Source organism: Sciurus vulgaris (assembly GCF_902686455.1).
Source record: "Sciurus vulgaris genome assembly, chromosome: 6".
Lineage (NCBI taxonomy): Eukaryota > Metazoa > Chordata > Mammalia > Rodentia > Sciuridae > Sciurus > Sciurus vulgaris.
The window spans coordinates 140,140,943-140,161,217 of NC_136466.1; the positions used below are offsets into that span (position 1 = coordinate 140,140,943).

At 38.5% G+C, this 20,275-nt stretch overlaps 1 protein-coding gene across 2 annotated transcripts in view; it reads right to left on the reverse strand.

Moving 5' to 3' along the window:
* WDR70 (WD repeat domain 70) overlaps positions 1-17,900 on the reverse strand; it is a 300,741-nt gene extending 282,841 nt beyond the window's left edge. Inside the window, exons 1-4 of one of the 2 annotated variants that reach the window (XM_079145747.1) lie at positions 17,770-17,900; positions 17,610-17,675; positions 14,095-14,178; positions 7,456-7,576 (exon numbers count right to left, since the gene is read on the reverse strand). In XM_079145747.1, coding sequence (XP_079001873.1) covers positions 7,456-7,576; positions 14,095-14,178; positions 17,610-17,675; positions 17,770-17,794 — 296 coding nt within the window. In that variant the 5' untranslated portion in view covers positions 17,795-17,900. Of the gene's footprint in view, positions 1-7,455; positions 7,577-12,834; positions 13,738-14,094; positions 14,179-17,609; positions 17,676-17,769 lie in introns of those variants that run through there. The other variant, XM_079145748.1, reaches the window with a different exon arrangement.
* Positions 17,901-20,275: the final 2,375 nt, after the last annotated feature.

Here is a 20,275-nt window from a genome sequence, read left to right on the forward strand (position 1 = left end):
AGGTATGCATAAGCATATTCTTAATGGAATAGGGAAGAAATATCCATGGTAATTATAATCCTCAGTTCTGTAACTGGTCATGTGGACATAGTTGGTATTTATGACTACCTTCTTCTACTACCCATTCTATATTCCCTTAACCTCCAGCAAGCACCTCAGCAGGTCTTGGCTCTACCTGGAAGTATGACCCCCACCTTCATTCCTGAACGGTCTGAGACATTTGTTGTCTTGCCTGGATTGGGTGTTTTAATTACCAATTGACCTTAATAACAGGAGAGGGTAACGTTAAGAGATACCGCAAGAGATCTCCTGCACTCCAGGAGTATGCTTCCTTACTTCCACTGTAGAGTAACAGTTCAATGTTCCCTTGGCAATCTGGGTCAATCATCCCCACCAGCACCCTAACTCCCTTCATAGTCTGTTGGCTCAGAGGCATGAAGAGCCCAAAGTGGCCAGGGTGAAGTCTTAACTTCCAGTTTAATGAAATCATTGTTGTATTTCCTAGCTGAAACATTCCTCCTTCTGGAATTAAGACTTGTAGGTTTTCAGATCCTAAGGTTGCAGGGACAGGAAGCAAAAACTTTCCTAGTGGGTTACTAGGGGTAATGGTGAGTAGTACCATTCCTATTTCCGCCCCTTGATTCCTGAACCCATGAATTCTAGCAATAGGAGACATTGTACCATATAGTAGATGCTGATTCAGAATAGACAGCCTTCTGAAGAACCTTGCCCTAGCCCTGCAAGGTACTGCTACCTAGCTGACACTGTAATTGCATCTTCAAGAATCCATTCCATTGTTCTATCAAACTAGCTGCTTCAGGATGGTGGGGAACATGGTAAGACCAGTGAATCCCATGATCATGAGCCCTCTGCCTCACTTCTTTGGCTGTGAAATGAGTTCCTTGGCCCGAAGCAATGCTGTGTGAAATACCATGACAATGGATAAGGCATTCTGTAAGTTCATGGATGGACGTTTTGGATAAAGCTCTACGTGCAGGGAAGGTAAATCCATACCCAGAACAAGTGTCTATTCCTGTAAGGACAAACCGCTGCCCTTTCTATGATGGAAGTGGTCCAATATAATCAACCTGCCACCATGTTGCTGGCTGATCTCCCCGGGGGAATGATGCCATATCAGGGGCTTAGTGTTTGTCTCTGCTTTTGGCAAATTTGGCACTCAGCAGTGGCTATAGCCAAATCGGCCTTGGTGAGGAGAAGTCCATGCTGCTGAGTCCATGGATAACTGCCATCCCTGCCACCATGACCACTTTGTTCATGAGCCCATTGGGCAATGACGGGGTAGCTGGGCAAAGAGGCTGACTGCCGTCCACAGATAGGGTCATCCTATCTACCTGATTATTAAAATCCTCCTCTGCTAAGGTCACCTTTTGATAGGCATTTACATGAAACACAAATATCTTCACATCCTTTGCCCATTCAGAGAGGTCTATCCACATACCTCTTCCCCAAATGTCCTTGCCACCAATTTTCCAATGATGTTCTTTCCAGTTCCCTGACCAGCTAGACAAACCACTGGCTAGCATATGACAGCACATGAGTCGATATAGTCACACACCTGGCCATTTTTCCTTCCAGGCAAAATGCATAACCAGATACACTGCCTGAAGTTCTACCCTTCACCACTGTCCTTCAGGGTTGTTCCAGAAAGGGGCGACAGTGCTACAGCTGTCCATTTCCGGGTGGTACCTGCATATCATGCAGAACCATCCATGAACCAGGCCCTGGTCTTCTCTTCCTCTGTTAATTGGTCATAAGATACAACCCATGAAGCCATAGGTTCACGCTGAGGTACAGAAGGAACTGCGGCTGGAGTAGGAACCATGGGAATTTGGGCCACTTCTTCATGCAATTTACTTATACCTTTGGGTCCTGCCCATGCCCGAGCACGTATGTACCCCTTCCACTTGATGATGGAGTGCTATTGTGCACATCCAACTTTATGGCTTGGTGGGTCAGAGAACACCCAGTTCATGATGGGCATCTCAGGTAGCAGAGTAACCTGGTGACCCATGGCCAAGCATTCACAGTTTCCACTAAGGTCTAGTATCAGGCCAAGAAATGTTTTTCAAAGGCAGAGTAGTTGTCTGAAGATGATGGCAGGCCTTGCTCCGAAATCCCAATGGCCTCCTCTGTGATTCACCTAAGGGGGCCTACCAAAGGCTCCAGACAGCCTCCCTATCTGCCACTAATACTTTGAGTACCACTGGACTGCCAGGTCGTATGGCCCAAGTGGCAGAGCAGCCTACAAAGCAGCCTGGACCTGTTGCAGAGCCTTCTCCTGTTCTGGACCCCACTCAAAACAAAAAGCTTTTCTAGTCACTGGGTAGATAGGCTTAAGTAACACACCCAAGTGAGGAATGTGCTGTCTCCAAAATCCAAATAGGCCCACCAGATGTTGTGCTTCCTTCTTATTTGTAGGACGGGCCATATGCAACAACTTATCCTTCACCTTAGAAGGAATATCTCAGCAGGAGCCACACCACAGGACTCCTAGAAACTTTACTGAAGTTAAAGCCCCCTGAATTTTAGTGGGATTTATTTCCCATCTTCAGACATACAAATGCTCCACTAGCGAGTTCAAAGTGGTGACTTCCTCCTGCTCAGTTGGCCAACATAATGTTATCAATATAATGAACCAGTGTATTTCCTTGTGGGAGAGAAAGATAATCAAGATCTCTACAAACTAAGCTGTGACACAGTGCTGGAGAGCTGACATACCCCTGAGGAAGGACAGTGAAGGTATATTGCTGGCCTTTGCCAGCTGAAAGCAAATTGTTTCTGGTAGTCCTTATGCACCAGGATAGAGAAAAAAGCATTTGTCAAATCAATAGCCCATACCAGGTACCAGGAGACGTTCAAGCAAAGAAACCACATCTGGTGTAGCAGCTGCAATTGGAGTCACCACCTGATTAAGCTTACAATAATCAACTGTCATTGTCTAAGACCCATACATCTTCCACCCAGGCCAAATAGGAGAGTTAAATGGAGATGTTGGGAGAATCACCACCCCTGCATCCTTCAAGTCTTTGATGGTGGCACTGATCTCTGCAATCCCTCCAAGAATGCGGTAATGCTTTTTATTCATTATTTTCCCAAGTATAGACAAATCCAGAGGCTTCCATTTGGCCTTTCCCACCATAATAATATGCCCTCATAATAGCCCTCACTCCACAGGTAAGGAAACCAATATGGGAATTTTGCCAAGTGCTAAGTATATCTATCCCAATTTTACATTTAGGGACTGTGGAAATCACCACAGGATGAGTTCAGCGCCTACTGGACCCACTGTAAGTTGGACCTTGGCCAGAACTCCATTGATCACCTGACCTCCATAAGCCCCTACTTTTACTGGAGGGCCACAATGACGTTTCAGGTTTCCCAGAATCAATGTGAATTCAAAGCCTGTGTCTAGTAGTCCCTGAAAGGTCTGATCACAGCCTTTCCCCAATGCACAGTTACCCTAGTAAAAGGCCTTAGATCCTTTTGGGGAAGAATGGGAGAAAAATTAACAGTAAATATTTATGGAACTATAACAGGGTCTTTCTTCAAGGGATCTGGCCTCCCCTTCTTTCAAGGGATTCTAGATCGGTAAATTGACTCAAATCCAGGAAGTGGTTGAGGGGCCGTGATTCTGCTCTTATGATCTAGGGCAGACTTTTATACATTTGCCCTAGCCTTTTTCTGCTCATATAAGTCAAATAAGAATTAGGTGGGTTTCCCATCTATTTGGCTTCTAAAAACATCATGATTAATTAGCCAATGCCAGAGATCTACACAAGTCAGAACACTGGGTCCATTTCTTCCCCTTTGCTGTCCATTATGGCAACTACAACCACCCTGTCTTTGATGATTGAGGACTCCAACTTGGCCCCTTCTTCCCTGAGATCCAATCAATCCCATTGCATTGAATTCTTCCGTAGCCCCCACAGTAAGATCTGGCATACAAAGAAGAGCAACAACAGAGCTCTTCAAGGATGCTGGTGCCCCCTCACAAATTTGTTTCCTATAGTTTTGGTGAAGTTCACATCTTCTGGATCCCACAAGTATGGAGGAAAAGGTTGTACATGACAGACCCACTCCAGCATCCCAATCTCTCTGAGCCTCTGAATTCCCTCATCAACAGTAAACTAAGGGATGTCAGGCATTTCTAGTTCATTTATGGTACACCATACTTCACCCAACCAGCCAAACAAACTATTAGTACCTTTTTTAATACTGTGAGCGATTACATTAAATCTAGAATCTCTGCTTAATGGGCCAATATCAATAAATTCAGTCTGATCTAGGTTCATGTTTCTTCCACCATTATCCCACACCCTTAAAATCCATTCCCATGCATGTTCCCCAGACCTCTGCTTGTATGAATTAGAAAACTCAAGAAGTTCCTTCAGAGTGTAGTGTACCTCCTTGTGGGTCACACTCTGTACCTCACCTCTAGGGACCTGCTTAGATCTGGATCTAGTTATAGACCTGGAGGCAAAAGTGGGTGGTGAGGGTGGGTTCTGAGTAGTATCAACATCTTCATGCTGAGTAACAGAATCACAGGTCTTTACAATTTCCATAAGCAAAGCAGGATTAGTTCACTCCAGGGAGGGTGGAGAAGCCAATGCCACAAAGGGTGGGGACAGGGATGCCTCAGTTGTGGCTAAGGGTGGGGACTCAACAACTTCTGGCAAAATAAACTCATCAGAATATGGGAGTTCAATGTCCCCATTCCCTTCAGGCTCCTCCTCTACATTGCCATCCCAACTTGCAGGATCCCATTCTTTTCAATCAGTGTTCTCACTTTAACACAGACACCTTACAAGGCTGAGAGTTAAACTTTCATCTTAATTCAGTTAATTGCAGGATGAGAGTTTGTGTCTGGTTTTCAGCAACCTCAGTCCTATGACTATAAGACAGAAAAGTCTCCTTCATAACAACTTAGCAGCTTTCAGATCAGTTATGCACGTCTGCAGCTGAGAAACTGAATTTCTGAGCTCATCATTCTCCTTTGTTACTTTGTCCAATGAAGCAAGAAGCAACCAACGAACATCATATTTCTTAGTTTTCCAGAACTGTTCAAAGGTATCATGTACAGAGTCACTAAATGCCTGGCTTTTTATAAGCAGTGAATTGGGAGCATCAAATGCTTTGTGAATCTCATTAAACAGTTCACACCATGGATTATCAGTGCTCTCCACCAGCAGGAGAGACTTTAGTAACGTTAGGTCTAACCAATTTAGACAGCCAACTCCATAAACCCACAAAACCAACTAAGGAACTTAATCCTTACAATTCTGTTTCTACAGAGCCACTCCTGGTACCAATTTCTGTATTAGTCAGGGTTCTCTGGAGAATCACTGGCAGAGTTCGCTGTGTAAGAGTGAAGAAGAATCCAATATCCTCAGATGATTGAAGTAGCAATCAAGAACAACGGAGCTTGCATCTGCATCTGCTTCCTTGTTCTTTCAGCTTTTATTCCATCTTATTGGGCAGTGGGCCCACATTTAGGGAGGGGCTCCACTTCAGTTCACTATCCCACATTCCAATCATTCCTACACACTAAGAGGCCTCTTAATCACCAGCATCTCTTAATCCAGGCAAGTTGACAATTCAAATTAACCATTACAGTGGGTCACTGAGCATGTATCACAGAAAGGAATATCTTGTCCCAGGGCCCTTGCATCATTCATTCTCTCTCTCTCTCTCTCTCTCTCTCTCTCTCTCTCTCTCTCTCTCTCTCTCTCTCCCCATCCTGACTGACAGAGGGCAAGACACTTTCCAGTAAACCACTTTCCTCCACCATACATACCTTTGGGCCTAATATTCTATCTCATCTCAGGTCGAAAGCAATAGAGTCAGGCAACCATGATCTGAAACCTCTGAAATAGCCAAAATAAATCTTTCCTCCTTTAAGTTTATTTCCTCTGATATTTTTGTCACAGCAATGAAAAGATAACTAACACACTAGTCTTTGATAGAAAAACTTTGCTAACCCCTGCTCCTTACTAATATATTCAAAGATACCCATATGCTCCTGAGAAAACACACAGGTATTGGGGTTGCATTGTTATAAAAAGGAAGACTCAGGGCAAGCACAATGATATACACTTGTAATCCCAGCAACTCAGGAGGCTGAGAAAAGAGGACCGAAAGTTTGAGGTCAGCCTCAGCAATTTATCAAGGCTCTCAGTAACTTAGCAAAATCCTGCTTCAAAATAAATAATAAAAAGGGCTGAAGTGTTGCTCAGTGGCAAATTTTCCCTGGGTTCAATCCCAATACCAAAAAATTACAAGGGAGACTTGGATTTCGAGTCCCATTCTGTTTCCCTGTAGAAACAAACTCTAGAAAATGCCAAGATTATTATAGAGTTAAGATTCTCCTCAAGAGTCTACACTGAGATACTAAAGATCTACACCAGAGAAGACATGAGCAAAAAAAAAAAAAAAAAAAAATGAAACTATATAGTATGAGTGATATTTTTGTATTTACATGTTTTTCTCCAAGGAGAGAAAAGTCAATTCAATGGTACTTTTTGCCCAGCATATTATATTTAAACAATGAAAAGTTTATAGAACCAATTTGACAATTAAAAATGTATCTAGGACAGGGGATATAGTTCAGTGATAAAAGGCTTACCTAAAATGAACAAGACTCTGGCTTTGATTCTCAGCACCACAAAAATAACAGTAATAATAATCTAAACATTCGAGTTCTTTATTATTCCATCCAAATTTGGTATCTATCCTATGTTCATGCTCTTTAAAGTTCTTAATAATTAGATTAGTATTAAATTTCACTTTAAAGTAATTTTTAAAATGCAAAGATTTAAACATTATATCATATGAAATACTTTTTTAAAATCCCATTGAACTGGACAAAGTGGCGCATGCCAATATCACCAGCAACACAGGAGGCTAAAGCATGAGAATCACAAGTTCAAGGCCAACCTCACCAACTCAGTAAGGCCTTAAGAAACTCAGTGAGAACCTGTCTCAAAATAAAAAAATATGAAGAGCTGGGGATGTAGCTCAGAGGCAAAGTATCCCTGGGTTCAATCTCCAGTAATAAATAAATAAATAAATAAATAAATAAATAAATAAATAAATATCCCATCAATATCTATAGGACATAGCACTTTTTCATGGCCTAGGGATAAATAATTGCCTCTTACGTAAGTTTTCTTTTTTGGAGGGATGGGGGTGGGTACCACGGATTGAACTCAGGGGCACTTGACTACTGAGCCACATCCCCACCCCTTTTTTGTATTTTATTTAGAGATAGGGTCCCACTGAGTTGCTTAGTGCCTTGCTTTTGCTGAGGCTGAACTTGTGATCCTCCTGTTTCAGCCTTCTATGTAAGTTTTTAATACCAGGAACTTTGTATAAATTGTGTTATGAACATCCAGAAAAACAACAGTTTAATAGAAGCCTTCTGAGAGAATCAGGCACCTGGATAATGATTTTGAGCAATCTCTGGCCATATTGGAACCTGATGGTATGGGTTCAATATCTTCACTTTGTCTTCTTAATTCTTTCTCTCTGTTCATTTCTTCTTCTTTTTCTCTTGCTTCTGAAAAGATTTTTTTAAAAAAATTCCAACAGTTAGTCTTCAAAACTTAAAATGTGACTTAGAGCATTACCATTAACAGCAAATTAGTCTTGGCCCAGCCACTATGGAGAACAATGATAGTTCCTTAAGAAGTTAAACACAGAATTACCATGTGATCCAGCAATTTACTTCTGGAAAAAAAATCTATTCAGAAAAATTGAAAGCAGGATTTTAAGAAGTGTTTGTGAATCCATGTTCATAGCACCATTACTCGCAACAGCTAAAATGTGGAAGGAAAAAAGTGTCCATCTACAGAGGAAAGGATAAGCATGTGGTATATCCATACAATGGAATATTTTTCAGACCATGAAAAGGAAATTCAAGTTGGGTGAACCTTAAGGATGCTGTGCTAAGTGAAATAAATCAAAGAAAGATAACTACTGTATGATACCAATACAAATACTATATGATGCATAAGGTGATACAGAGTAGTCAAAATCAGAGACAAAAAGCAGAATGGCAAGTTGCTAGGAGTTGGGGGGAGGAGGAACAAGAAGTTATTATTTAATAGGTATAAAATTTTAGTTTTATGAGATGAACAGAATGGTGTTAATAGTGCACAAAACTAAACATTTAAATAATGGTTAGAATGATCAATTATCTTATATTTTACCACAATAAAGTTGAAAAAAATTACTAACCTAAATGATCAATGGGAAAAACTGAACAAAATTACTGCATACCAACATAAAATGCAACCAGTAAAAACAGATGGAAAATGTAGAACTGTGGAAAATAACAGATTTGCTGTGTAAAATTAGCATGCGAATAGTCTATAAACCATGAAGGCACTACATAAATTGATAAAGAAGGTGATATGTAAAAAAGACTCCAGAGGTAAGATTCTAGATAATTTACTTGTAACACTTTAAACCAGAAACTGTGCTTTGTTCATTTATGAATTGGATTTTTAGTCAAGACTATCTACCAAAATCCTAAGAAATTTTCTCCTCTATTAAATTTCTAGAGTTGTTTATTTTTAAAAGGAAAAAAAGTTATTCACAATATTTCAATTTTTTTCCTCTGATAATCTCACTTGGCAACCAGGGAAGGCACATAGGTAGGAAAAGAATTATATGGCACATACTTCTAATCTCAGCTACTCAGGAGGCTTAGGCAAAAGAGGATCACAAGTCTGAGGTCATCCTTAGCAATTTAGCAAAATCCTATCTCAAAATAGAAAATAAAAAGGACTGGGATGTAGCACAGTGGTAGAGCACCCCTGAGTTCAATCCCCAGTACTGAAAAGAAAAAGAATTACATAGTTTGATTCTCAGTTGCTACTTTTCTCAATAACCTGAGATAATCTTTAACATTATGTCCTTCATTTTGATAATGAAATACAGTATTGTATATCCAGTTAAGCAGTAGCAAACAGCGTTTATTAACTGCAATGTGTATTCTTTAGTGTCTTGTGGCTGGAATGTGAAAGACGTACAAAGAAATAATCAGCAAGTATCAACAAGGAACAAGTCTTTCAGGTAGAATATGGAAGACAAAAACCCTCCAGGAAGAGGCAAGGCAAACACTACAGCTCCAGTTCATGCTGATTTTTTCCATTGAACTGATGTGGGTCAACAGTCAATAATTCTGTATTCTTCTATAGATGGGGCTGAAAATTTTTTTAAACAGAAGCATAGTGTCCAGCTTTTAGAATGAGCCAGCTTGACTCCTACCCTCGTCCTGCTTTCAGTCATCCCTCCACCACTTACGGGTTGAAGGGACATTCGTACTCTCAGCTTATCTGGGTCTTAGGGCCAATTCTGTCCATAATGAGGATGATTCTGAGGCAGAAATTATTAGCTGTGTACAGTTAAGCAATAGCAAAGTGTACACAGCTAATAATTTGTGACTCAGTATCTTTTCCTTGCTAAGAAAATCACAATTTTCTCCAGATGGGAGGCAGCATTATGCTTCAGATAAAGCTGGGCTCCTCCTATAGCTATTACTTTGGGGTAACCATTTCTGTTTAAAAAAAAATTTTAAAGCATCCCATATCTATTCAACTTTAAGTTAACAGCAAACTATCCAAAACTACCATGTCCCATCTGGACTGAGTCACAGAAACTACAAATTCCAATAAATGTAATTCAGCACCTAAAAATTTCAGAGCCAATCACTATAATAACTACATAATTAGGAAGAAATGGGTTAAGATAAACTGTAAAGGAAATAAAATTACTAGAAATATAAGTTAAAAATAAATGTTTTCTAATCATTATGTTCCTTTATCCACAGGACTTAAATCCTGCTGAAATGTTTTATTTGGATTTTGTTAATTTTTAAGAACTCATTGGCCTACCAATTTCACAAAATTTTAATTTTAAATCTGTTTAATGATAAAATATTAAGAAATAAGAAACTAGATGAGAATGTTTTAATTACATTAACCACATTTCTCCATTAAATATTTAGGGATGTAACTACTTCGGATCAACCTGTCAGGCACTGTACATAAAAAAACAAAGAACAAAATTGTAGCCTCAGACAATAACAATATTAAAATAAATTTTATAATATTTCTTAAAGTTTTATAAAAATACAGGCAAGAAACAATTATGATGCCAAGAGGTATTAAAACAATTCCAAGAAAAGGTAAAACATAACATAGACTCATAGGATGAGGAAGAATTTAGCTGGACAGGAAAAATGTTTCAGGAAAAATAAAATTCTTCCAAAAATTGTCTAATTTCTGAAATTTCTGCAACAATATCTCTCAGGATCATTAAGGCATTCATTGAAATTATATTCAAATCCTACCTTAAAACAGTTTTTTCCAGTCAAGTAACAGAAAAATTTATAATTCATCCAAAGCATAACCACACCCAAATTAAGCATCTGAATAAAAGAAAATTTTTCTTCCCCATTTATTTCCTCACGATTTTTAAAAGGGTCTATGTCTTTCATGTTTTATAGCTTTCAGGAACGTAAGGGACATTTTTAAACAATTTGTACAATTTCTAGACACTTTATAACACTAAGATTTTATAGTAATTCACCCTTCCTACTAGAGCATTTAGCAACCAAAACAGCTCACACACACATACAAAGACAATTAAACTTACTATTAAAAGTATTTATTTTTTATTTTTTACAGACTGCATTTTGATTTAAAACATAGCCTGTAAAACTATACGTGTATCAATGCAATTTTTTATATGATGAAAATTGCAAAGTATAATTATACTTTTCTTGCAAAACACAGTTATACTGAGTTCTATTTCTAATTGTGTCACTAACTAAAAACATCTTAAGAGAAAAAAAAAAAAGTGTTAAGGTCTTGTTTTCCCAAGTACGAGCCAATGCCTAGGTAAAGACCCCAATACCAGTCATAAAATTAATAATGCCTATATTAAAATTTGCCATTTTTAAAGTCAAATTGTACATCAATCCTATTGTCTGAATATAATTTAGTTGCCAAAATTGTGCAAACTCAAAAATAATGACTCCCAATGAATAATTTCCCCGACAGTGATGACAGTGAAGATTATCCCAAATCACATTTCCATTTGCATACTAAAGCTAAGCAGATCTTTCAAAGAGACGTTCAACACAGATTCATGTTAAAATCAGGGGTAGAAACAGCAGTCCAAAAATTAACACTAAATCAAGAAAGTTTAATATAGTTAACTTGTTCATAAATATCTAAGAATGGTCTTGAAACAATTTTTCAGAAATGTAAAAAGCTAATGACTCTGAAATTTCTCTTAGGTAGAGTGCATACATACTTTTTTTTAATATACTTTTTAGATGTTGATAGAACTTTATTCATTTATTTATATGTGGTGCCAAGAATCGAACCCAGTGCCTCACACATGCTAGGCAAGCACTCTACCACTGAGCCACAACCCCAGCCCACATACATGATTTATGAAGAAAAATAATAGAAATTAAAAATGATACGTAAAAGGTATACTCTACTATTTACAAGATACTATGCCCAACACATTAATCCCTTCAAGAACCTTCTAAGATAGATCTGATCATATCCACCTAACAAGGAATTTAAGGATCAGACATCAGATAACCCATCCAGCTTTATTCATCTAGTAGACTGTGGGGCTGAACTTCAAACTCAGATTCTCCAACTCCATATGCCAAGTTCTTTCCAATGGATTGTGTCACCTTAAAATAGTCTCCGGATAGGAAGGTTTTTTTTTTTAAGGGTAGTATTACAGTTCTAAATCCAATTCAATTTCTCAAATATATACCAAGAACCTATTTTGCCGGGACTACAAAACTTATATGGCTAAATAACATATATCCCTGTTCAGAGCATTTTGTATGACATTCATAAAGAACTAAATACAATATACCAAAATTGTGACAGCATAAGTACTCATGAAAAATGTTTATAAATGCTTGAAATGGTTGTAAATATACCTCAGAGAACATTCTTGTATCTCGCCTGATATTAAAACTTTGATATTTTTTTTAGATGTGATAATAGCACTGTAATATATAATATGAAATATATTTGATCTTTATCCCCCTACTACAGAGCCCTTAAAACATTTGGAATTTTCTGAGTGATAGGAACTGTCTTTTGTTATTCATTAGGAGCCCCTTTTGATTACACCAGTTTATGCTGAGGTAAATTAGGGTAGGTCCCTAGATAGCCTCAGGACAGAACTACTCAGAACTACTCGGAAAAAAGGGGGGTTGGCTAGAGATTAAGTTCTATTAAAATCTCTTGAAAACTGCAGTTGAACTTCAGGGTTACTGAACATGTGGAGGAGCTTAGGGATTGGTGTACCTTGCATCTACCCAAACCCCATAACTTGCCCACTATATCACTTCACCTGGCTGTTCATCTCTATCCTTTAGAATATCCTTTATAAACCAGTAAAATGTTAAGTGTTTCCTGAGCTCTGTGTTGTCCTCACAGAGGACAGTTAGAGGAGGCAGGGGTCATCAGAACCCCAATTTATAGTCAGTGAATCAGAGACACAGGTCACAATCTGGGACCTGCAATTAATAGGTGAAGTGGTGGCAGTATTGTGGAGGTCTCCAGGTAAGTAGTTTCAGAAATGAATTGAGTTGCTGAAAACCCAGTTGGTGTTCATATAAGAACTGCTTGATGTTTAAGGAAAAACTTCCACACATTTGGTTTTTAAGATGTGAAGTGAGAAAAGGAAAAACGGTTTGTTTTTTCCTATCTTTTAGAAAGTATTCTGGTTAAGTTTTTATAAGGATCCTTATTGCTTTATGATACATACTAAAATATTTACAGATAAAACAGTATGTCTAGGATTTGCCTCAAAGTAATCAGAGACAGGAAGTAAATGGAACAGCTCTTTTTTTTTTTTTTTTTTTTCTGTTTCTTTTTTTTCCTTTTTGGACTGGGGATTAAACCCAGGGGTGCTTTACCACTAAGCTACATTCCCAGACATTTTCTATTTTTATTTTGAGTCAGGATCTTGCTAAGTTGCTGAGGGTCTTGTTGAGTTTGGCATTGAATTTGTGATCCCTCTTTCTTAGTCTCCCAAATCACTAAGATTATAGGCCTGTGCCACCAAGCGTGGCTATGAATTGTCACAGCAGTTAAAATCTGAGTGATAGGTAAGTAGTAGTTAAAAACCGTACATATGGATTTGAAATCGCACATAATGAAGGTTAAAAACAAAACCAAAATAGTCTATGTACATAGCTGCCTTTTTACCACACACACAGTTTTCTTCCAGAGACCAAAAATATTTTGTTTCAAGCTCACAGCTTAAATGTTAGATATTGCTACTAAACCACTTATCATTTTTACCAACAATGACAAGTATGATAACAATATTCATTTAAATTAAATTTTTCCAGGAGTCCTGTCTGTCTGATTGCTAGCCCCTTCTCTAGCGTAAGAATGAGCTGAATCAGATCCAAAGAAAGCAGAGGAGTCAGTCTTCTCCAAAGACCCGGAGGTGGTACCCAGAACTGCCAACCATATGGTATCAAACCAGTCTGGAAATTAAGGCCTTCATTAAATGTCTGATACAACTCATTAAAGCTGGGATTCAACAGCAGCAGCCACATTCACTGTATGTCTCAATTTTCTATACTGTCTGGGTCAACAGTCAGTGGTGTATACAGCTCTGAGAGCCACCTCTGGCCCAGCCTTCCAAATACTGGTTCCGCTGTAAGCAGGAAAGAAAAAAATGAAATGAGAGTCAGACAGAGGTGGGAGGAGAGGTAATAAAGAAACTGCTATTCTGATTCCTATAAATTAACTGAGAATCCTTATTTGTTCACAGAACACACTTTTAAAAGACTTTAGAATGCAGACCTTTCTACCCTAGTTAGGTGCAACTTTTACAGTGTTTAAAATTAAAATAAAATAAAAAATTCAAGTTCTGCTTGCAAAAGAACCAGCACAAGTGGTCCTTTAACAACTTTGAAAGTTTTTTTCTCTTTTAACTGTCAAAATAGTTTTGTAAATGATAGACTGTATTTAAACCAATAAAAGGAAAAGGACAACTATCTAAACTGCTTACCCAGTGTTTTCCGACTTCTTTCCACAGCTGTTCTTCGAGTTTGCTCAAACATAGCTTCCAAGTCAAATGTGCGGGCTTTTTTTCCTAGAACAGGAACAAGTAGCAGACTATGACTGTCTTACAACAAGCTGGACAAACTTCGGGTAACTAATAATTACTGACTGATCAATAGCTACTTAGGCTGTCTATTTTCTTTCTATCATGACTCCAAAATAAGAAGAAAAAAAATCAAGAAATTTAACCTTTTAGTTTTTATTTATTTGCTTTTGGATTTTTTTTGTTTGTTTGTTTGTTTTAATGTGGTGCTGAGGATCAAACCCAGTGGCTCGCTCATGCTAGGCAAGTGCTCTACTACTGAGCTACAGCTTCAGCCCTACAGAGAATTTTTAATGGCAATCTCATAGACTAGGTATAGGTTAAATATTCCTTATCCAATCCTTGGAACCAGAAGTGTTTCAGATTTGGGACGTTTTCAAAGTTTGGAATATGTACAGACTTTACTAGTTGAGCATCCCTAATTCAAAATCTAAAACTTTTTGAACACTGTCATAATGTTCAAAAGGTTTGAACTGTCTGAATTAAGAATACTCAACTGGGGCTGGGGAGATAGCTCAGTTGGTAGAGTGCTTGCCTTGCAAACACAAGGCCCTGGGTTCAAATCCCCAGCACCACAAAGAATACTCGTCCTACAACATTAAATGGCCAACTTCCTTATCCTCCCCTAATTTATCTAGATCCCAAACCCTGGTATGCTGAGTAAAATGGAAAATGTCACACCTTAATCCCTGGAACATGAGAAAATATTCCCAGAGCATGGAAAAGGGATTTTTTCAGATATAATTAGATTATAGGCTTTAAAATGGGTAGACTATCCTAGTCAGCCCATTGTAATCACAGAGCCCTGAAAAGCAAAGATGCAGAATAGATATGGCATAAGTCAAAGAGATTCAAAAGTAGGAGAAGGGATCAAGGCACTGTAGTTGGCTTGAAGACAAAGGGGACAATATGAAGAGAAATCCATGCATTCTAAGGAGGTAAAAGACAGTCAAGACAAAAAGGCTGCAAGGAACTGTATTGAGCATAGACTCATTCTTACACACACACGCACACACACCAGATCCTCCAGACAGGGGAACAGGCCTGCCAACACCACACTTCTGCCTTGACATCTGAAGCAGAGAAATCAGCGTAGCTCACCTGGACTTCTGACCTATAGAACTAGGAGATAATAAATCTGTGCTGCTTTAAGATGTTAAATTTGAGGGCTGGGGAGATAGTTCAGTTGGTAGAGTGCTCGCCTCGCAAGCACAAGGCCCTGGGTTCAATCCCCAGCACAGCAAAAAAAAAAAAAAAAAAAAAGATGTTAAATTTGTGGTAATTTGTTACACCAGGGGAAAAAATACAAATAGCAATTATACTTTTAAGCACATTAACTTAAACATAGTATTAAAACTCCCAAAGAACCAAACAGTAAATGTGAAATGTAAAGTTGTAGAAATGGGGGATGATCCCCATAACTTTCCCCTACTTGGCATAAACACCTGGACCATCCTTCTCACCTTTGAGTAAAGGAATGTGATACTAGAATACAGGACTTAAAAACTAGAGACCAAGTAATAATGAACACAACCAAAAGCCTTCAAGTTAAGTCCTCAAATTTTGGCCCTTAGTGTACCTGCAGTCCCAGCTGCTTCAGAGAGTAAGGCTAGAGAAATATTTGAACCCAAGAGTTCAGTGTCAACCTGGGCAACATAATAAGACTCCCCATCTCAAAAAAAAAAAAAAAAAATGGTCCTCAATGTGTAAGTCCAGAATCTAATTATTAGCAATACAATTAATATATAATAATGAAAATAGGACACTAAAAATATGAGAGAGGATCAAAGACATTAAAAATAGCCCCTCTTAGAAATCACTCTACAGAAATACATAAAAAGCCTTATAGAAAAAGAAAGGTGTTATTCATAAAAAACGTACTTTTAGCTTTATTAATAAAAATTTAAATTAGAAACCATGTAAGGGAAAGTTAAAAATATTACAAATTATAACACTATTGGTCTATTATCCAGTCATTCAAAATCATGTTTTGGGACAGCAGTATAACTCAGTAGTAGAGCAGGTGCTTAGCATAAATGAGGTCCTCAGTTTGATCTCAAGCACTATTAAAAAAAAAAACTTGTTTTGGAAGAACATTTTATAATACAGGAAAATCCTCAAAATACTGCCTTTAGTAATAATATAAATTGCTGGGCATGGCTGGGGAGATAGCTCAGTCGGTAGAGTGCTTGCCTTGCAAGCACAAGGCCCTGGGTTCGATCCCCAGCACCGCAAAAAAAAAATAAAATAAAAAATTGCTGGACACAATGATGCATACTTGTAATCCCAGCAACTTGGGAGATTGAGGCAGGAGGATCTCAAATTTTAGGCCAGGATTAGCAACTTAGGGAGGCCCTGTCTCAAAATAAAAGATAAAAAGGTCTGGCGGTGCTGGGGTTGTGGCTCAGTGATAAAGCAATAGCCTGGCATGTATGAGGCACTGGTTCAATCCTCAGCAACACACAAAAATAAATAAAGGTATTGTGTTCATCTACAGCTAAATTTTTTTTTTTTATAAAAAGGGCTGGGGATGAAACTCAGTGGTAATGGACTCCTAGGTTCAATCCTCAGTACCTAATAATAACAACATAAATTTACACATACATGTGTTGATTTTCTCAACACATAACATAAAAAAACTGAGAAATTTTGTTTTGATTTCTAGATTATGAGTGATTTTACTTTCTTGTGATTTATTGTGTTCTCTAGATTTTTCTGCTATAAATAAATATTGCTTTTGAAATTAGAGGTGAAAGTTTTAAAATAAAAAAAGATCTGAAATGAAAATAAATACTATAGTTACCTATTTATTGATCTGTGCTCACCAGAAGATAGTAAACATGTGGCTGAAGACGTGAGCTGAATAAATGAATTAATGACTAAAAGACCTAGATGCACTTGTCTGACATTTGTTCCCAGCAAAAATGGAATGGGAAAACAACTTATATTTGAGTTTTAACGAGGGCAATACTTTCAACAAACGACTACAACTTTTTGAGATCCTTTTCTTTACCTTATAAAGTGACATAAATAGGGTCCACAAAAAGATTGAAGATTCAGGAGGAAAAAGATGAAGCAAAATAGACGGAATAACGATTATAATATTATCTAATGCAACCCCCCTTTATTCCCAAAAGGGCCATCTTTTAGCTGTTCCAGGACGCAAAGAGACAACTCCTTCCACCAAAGCTGTCCCTTTCACTCAAGACTTGTTAAGTGTCGTGTGAACTGGTCCCAACAGAAAGGAAAGTTCGAAGACGAATGAGAAAAATGTCGAGAAACTAGAAGGACTACGCTGAAACGAAAACGAGTTGGCACGTCACAAGTGCAAGGCAGAAGGGACAACTCCGCCTGCTCTCCTACCCTTCACCTCTTAAACCCTCTACAAAAGGAGACGGGGCTCTGCCCCGGCCACTCACCGAACCCTGTGAAGCCCATGGTAACCGCCAGCTCTGGGTCGGGTCCCGACGCGTCTGAACCTGTCACTGTGGCAAAAAACAAGAGGAGTTTCCCGTTAGTACGGCGCCCCGGTACCAGGGCTGCACGCCCGCCCGCCCCGGATCGCCTTGCCCAAAGCACCTTCGCTGGGCCCCGAGCGCTCCATGGCCGGCACACCGGGAAACGTCCTGCAGCTGCAGCCTACACCGGTGCCGCACACAGCCTGCAGTCGGGGAGGAAGTATCGCCTCCGAGTGTCAGCGTCGCCGCAGCGCCAAGAGCGGCGCCTTCCGCTAAGGCAACGAGAATTGCCGAACAGCGCCGCCCTAGCGGGAAGGCGGGAAAGCGCCGCCAGGGTCGCCCGCCTGCTCAATCCACTGGTGGGAAAAATGATTTGGAATTTCTCTAAAACTCACGGCTCTTATTTTTTTTTTTTTTTCTCCTCTCCCACTACTGGAGATTGAACCCACGGGTGCTCTACCTCTGAGCTACATCGCAACCCTTTTTATTTTATTTTGAAACAAGGTCTCTTTGAGTTGCCTGGGCTGGTCTCCTACTTGTGATCGTCCTGTCTCAGAATCCTGGGTGACTGTGTGTGCCTCTGCACCGGGCAAAACCCTTGACTTCTTCAGAAGAGTTCGCCACCCAAGTGACAGTCCTCACAAAATATAAAGAAGTCAACAGTCTCTTGTTCTTTGTGTTTTATCTTTCTTTATGACAAAATTCCACAGTTCTCTAATTTTGAATATGTATTAAGGAAGAAAGGAGTATCTATCTGCTCTATAACAAAAGAGAACTCAGAAGTCCAAAAATACCCCTTATGGCTATGAGTTGTCAGAAAATGCTCTCAAGTTCCTGCCCTTAGCCAGACTCCCACTTAGCAATGCTTGTTTACAGAACAAGGGTTCCAAAATGATTTGTTCATATATTTATTATATTTCCAATTCACAACAGCTTTAATTTCTTTACAGTTTGACTACTTATCTATACTGTGAATTAATGGTGTATTATTTGTCTTTATATTTCTGGAATTTATTAAAGCTGTGTGTACTCCCAATAAATTGCTAAATGAAAATACATTCATAAAGGTACTCATTAGCCCCACTATTACCCCTAGTCTCCTACATCAACTTATGCTTTATCTGTACATACTAAATGATAATGATCAAGTCTAATATAATTTCCATTTTTTCTTAGAATAAAACTCAAAAATGATTACATGGGGGCTGAGGATGTACCTCAGTGGTAGAGCCCCTGCTTAGCATGAACAAGGGCTTGGGTTTGATCCCCAGGACCAGAATAACAGTTATTATCTTGGCCTCCAAAACTTTCCTGCACTTCTGACTTCATCTTCTTCTATTTTCACCATACCAACTTTCTTTTAATTCTATAAGCAGTCTCAAAATATGGCACATATATAATTTGGAACAAAGTATGGTTTCGTCTCAAGAGATTACTTAATTCAGTGTGACTTTCAATCAATAAAGCTAATTCATTTTGCTTTTTTAAATATTGCTTATAACTCTATTTCGTTTATTTATTTTTTTTAATGTGGTGCTGAGGATCGAACCCAGGCAAGCACTCTATCACTGAGCCACAACCCCAGCCCCCATTTTGCTTTTATGAAAACAAGTTTAGTAATACCAAGCCTCAGTACAGCTAAGCAAGCATTAGGTACTTAAATAGAATTTTATGAAAACAGTTCAGTAATTAATCCATACCCTTATAAATATCTATTTCAGTTTCTTAATAGCCAACAGTTGTAGGTGAAGTATTGAGATGATATATAAAAATTTAGACTACAACATATTAAAGGAAAAAGAGAAAGGGAAGATAGGTATCAATCAGTAGGAACAGCTATTCATGATCATTAGAGAAAAATCACAAGATGTATTTGCTTTTGATAAAGAATAGAGACAATAATTGCACTAGTAGTGACTTCTACATTAAAGTATTTCTTTGTGTGAAACAACTTCATAATCATAACTCTTAAGGGTAGCAGGGCAAATTTGATTTTCTTGGAGCAAATGAATTTATACATTAATCAAAATATGAGAAGTAATATAAAATAGTATTACATAGATGAGTTCAATAACCATAATGTCTAGGTTTAAATCCTATTTGTTTTATTTGTTTTCAATTCTGGGGATCGAATACAGGACCTCTGGCAAGCCAGGCAATCACTCCATCAAATCCTTTTCATTTTAAGATGATACCTTGTTGAATTACCCAGGCTGACCTTGAACTTGGGATCCTCCTGCCTCACCCTTCCAAGTAATTGAGATTATGGAAGTGCAACTCCATGCCTGGTTTTGCTGAAATAATCTTGGGTGAGCTGCTCTCTGTGAACTTCAGTTTATTCATCTGTTAGGTAGATAACTATAGCACCCATCACATCACAGGTTTTGAATGAGTCAATCCTCATAAAAGAATTAGAATAGTGCCTGGCATACATTACACACCCAGACGCTAAATAATACAATTTCCATTCTAATGAAGAGATTCTTTTTCAAAAAAAAAATTTTGTAGTTGTAGGTGGACAGAACACTCTTATTTTTATGTGGTGCTGAGGATCGAACCCAGGGACCCACCCATACTAAGGGAGCACTCCACCACTGAGCCACAACCCCAGCCCTAATGAAGAGATT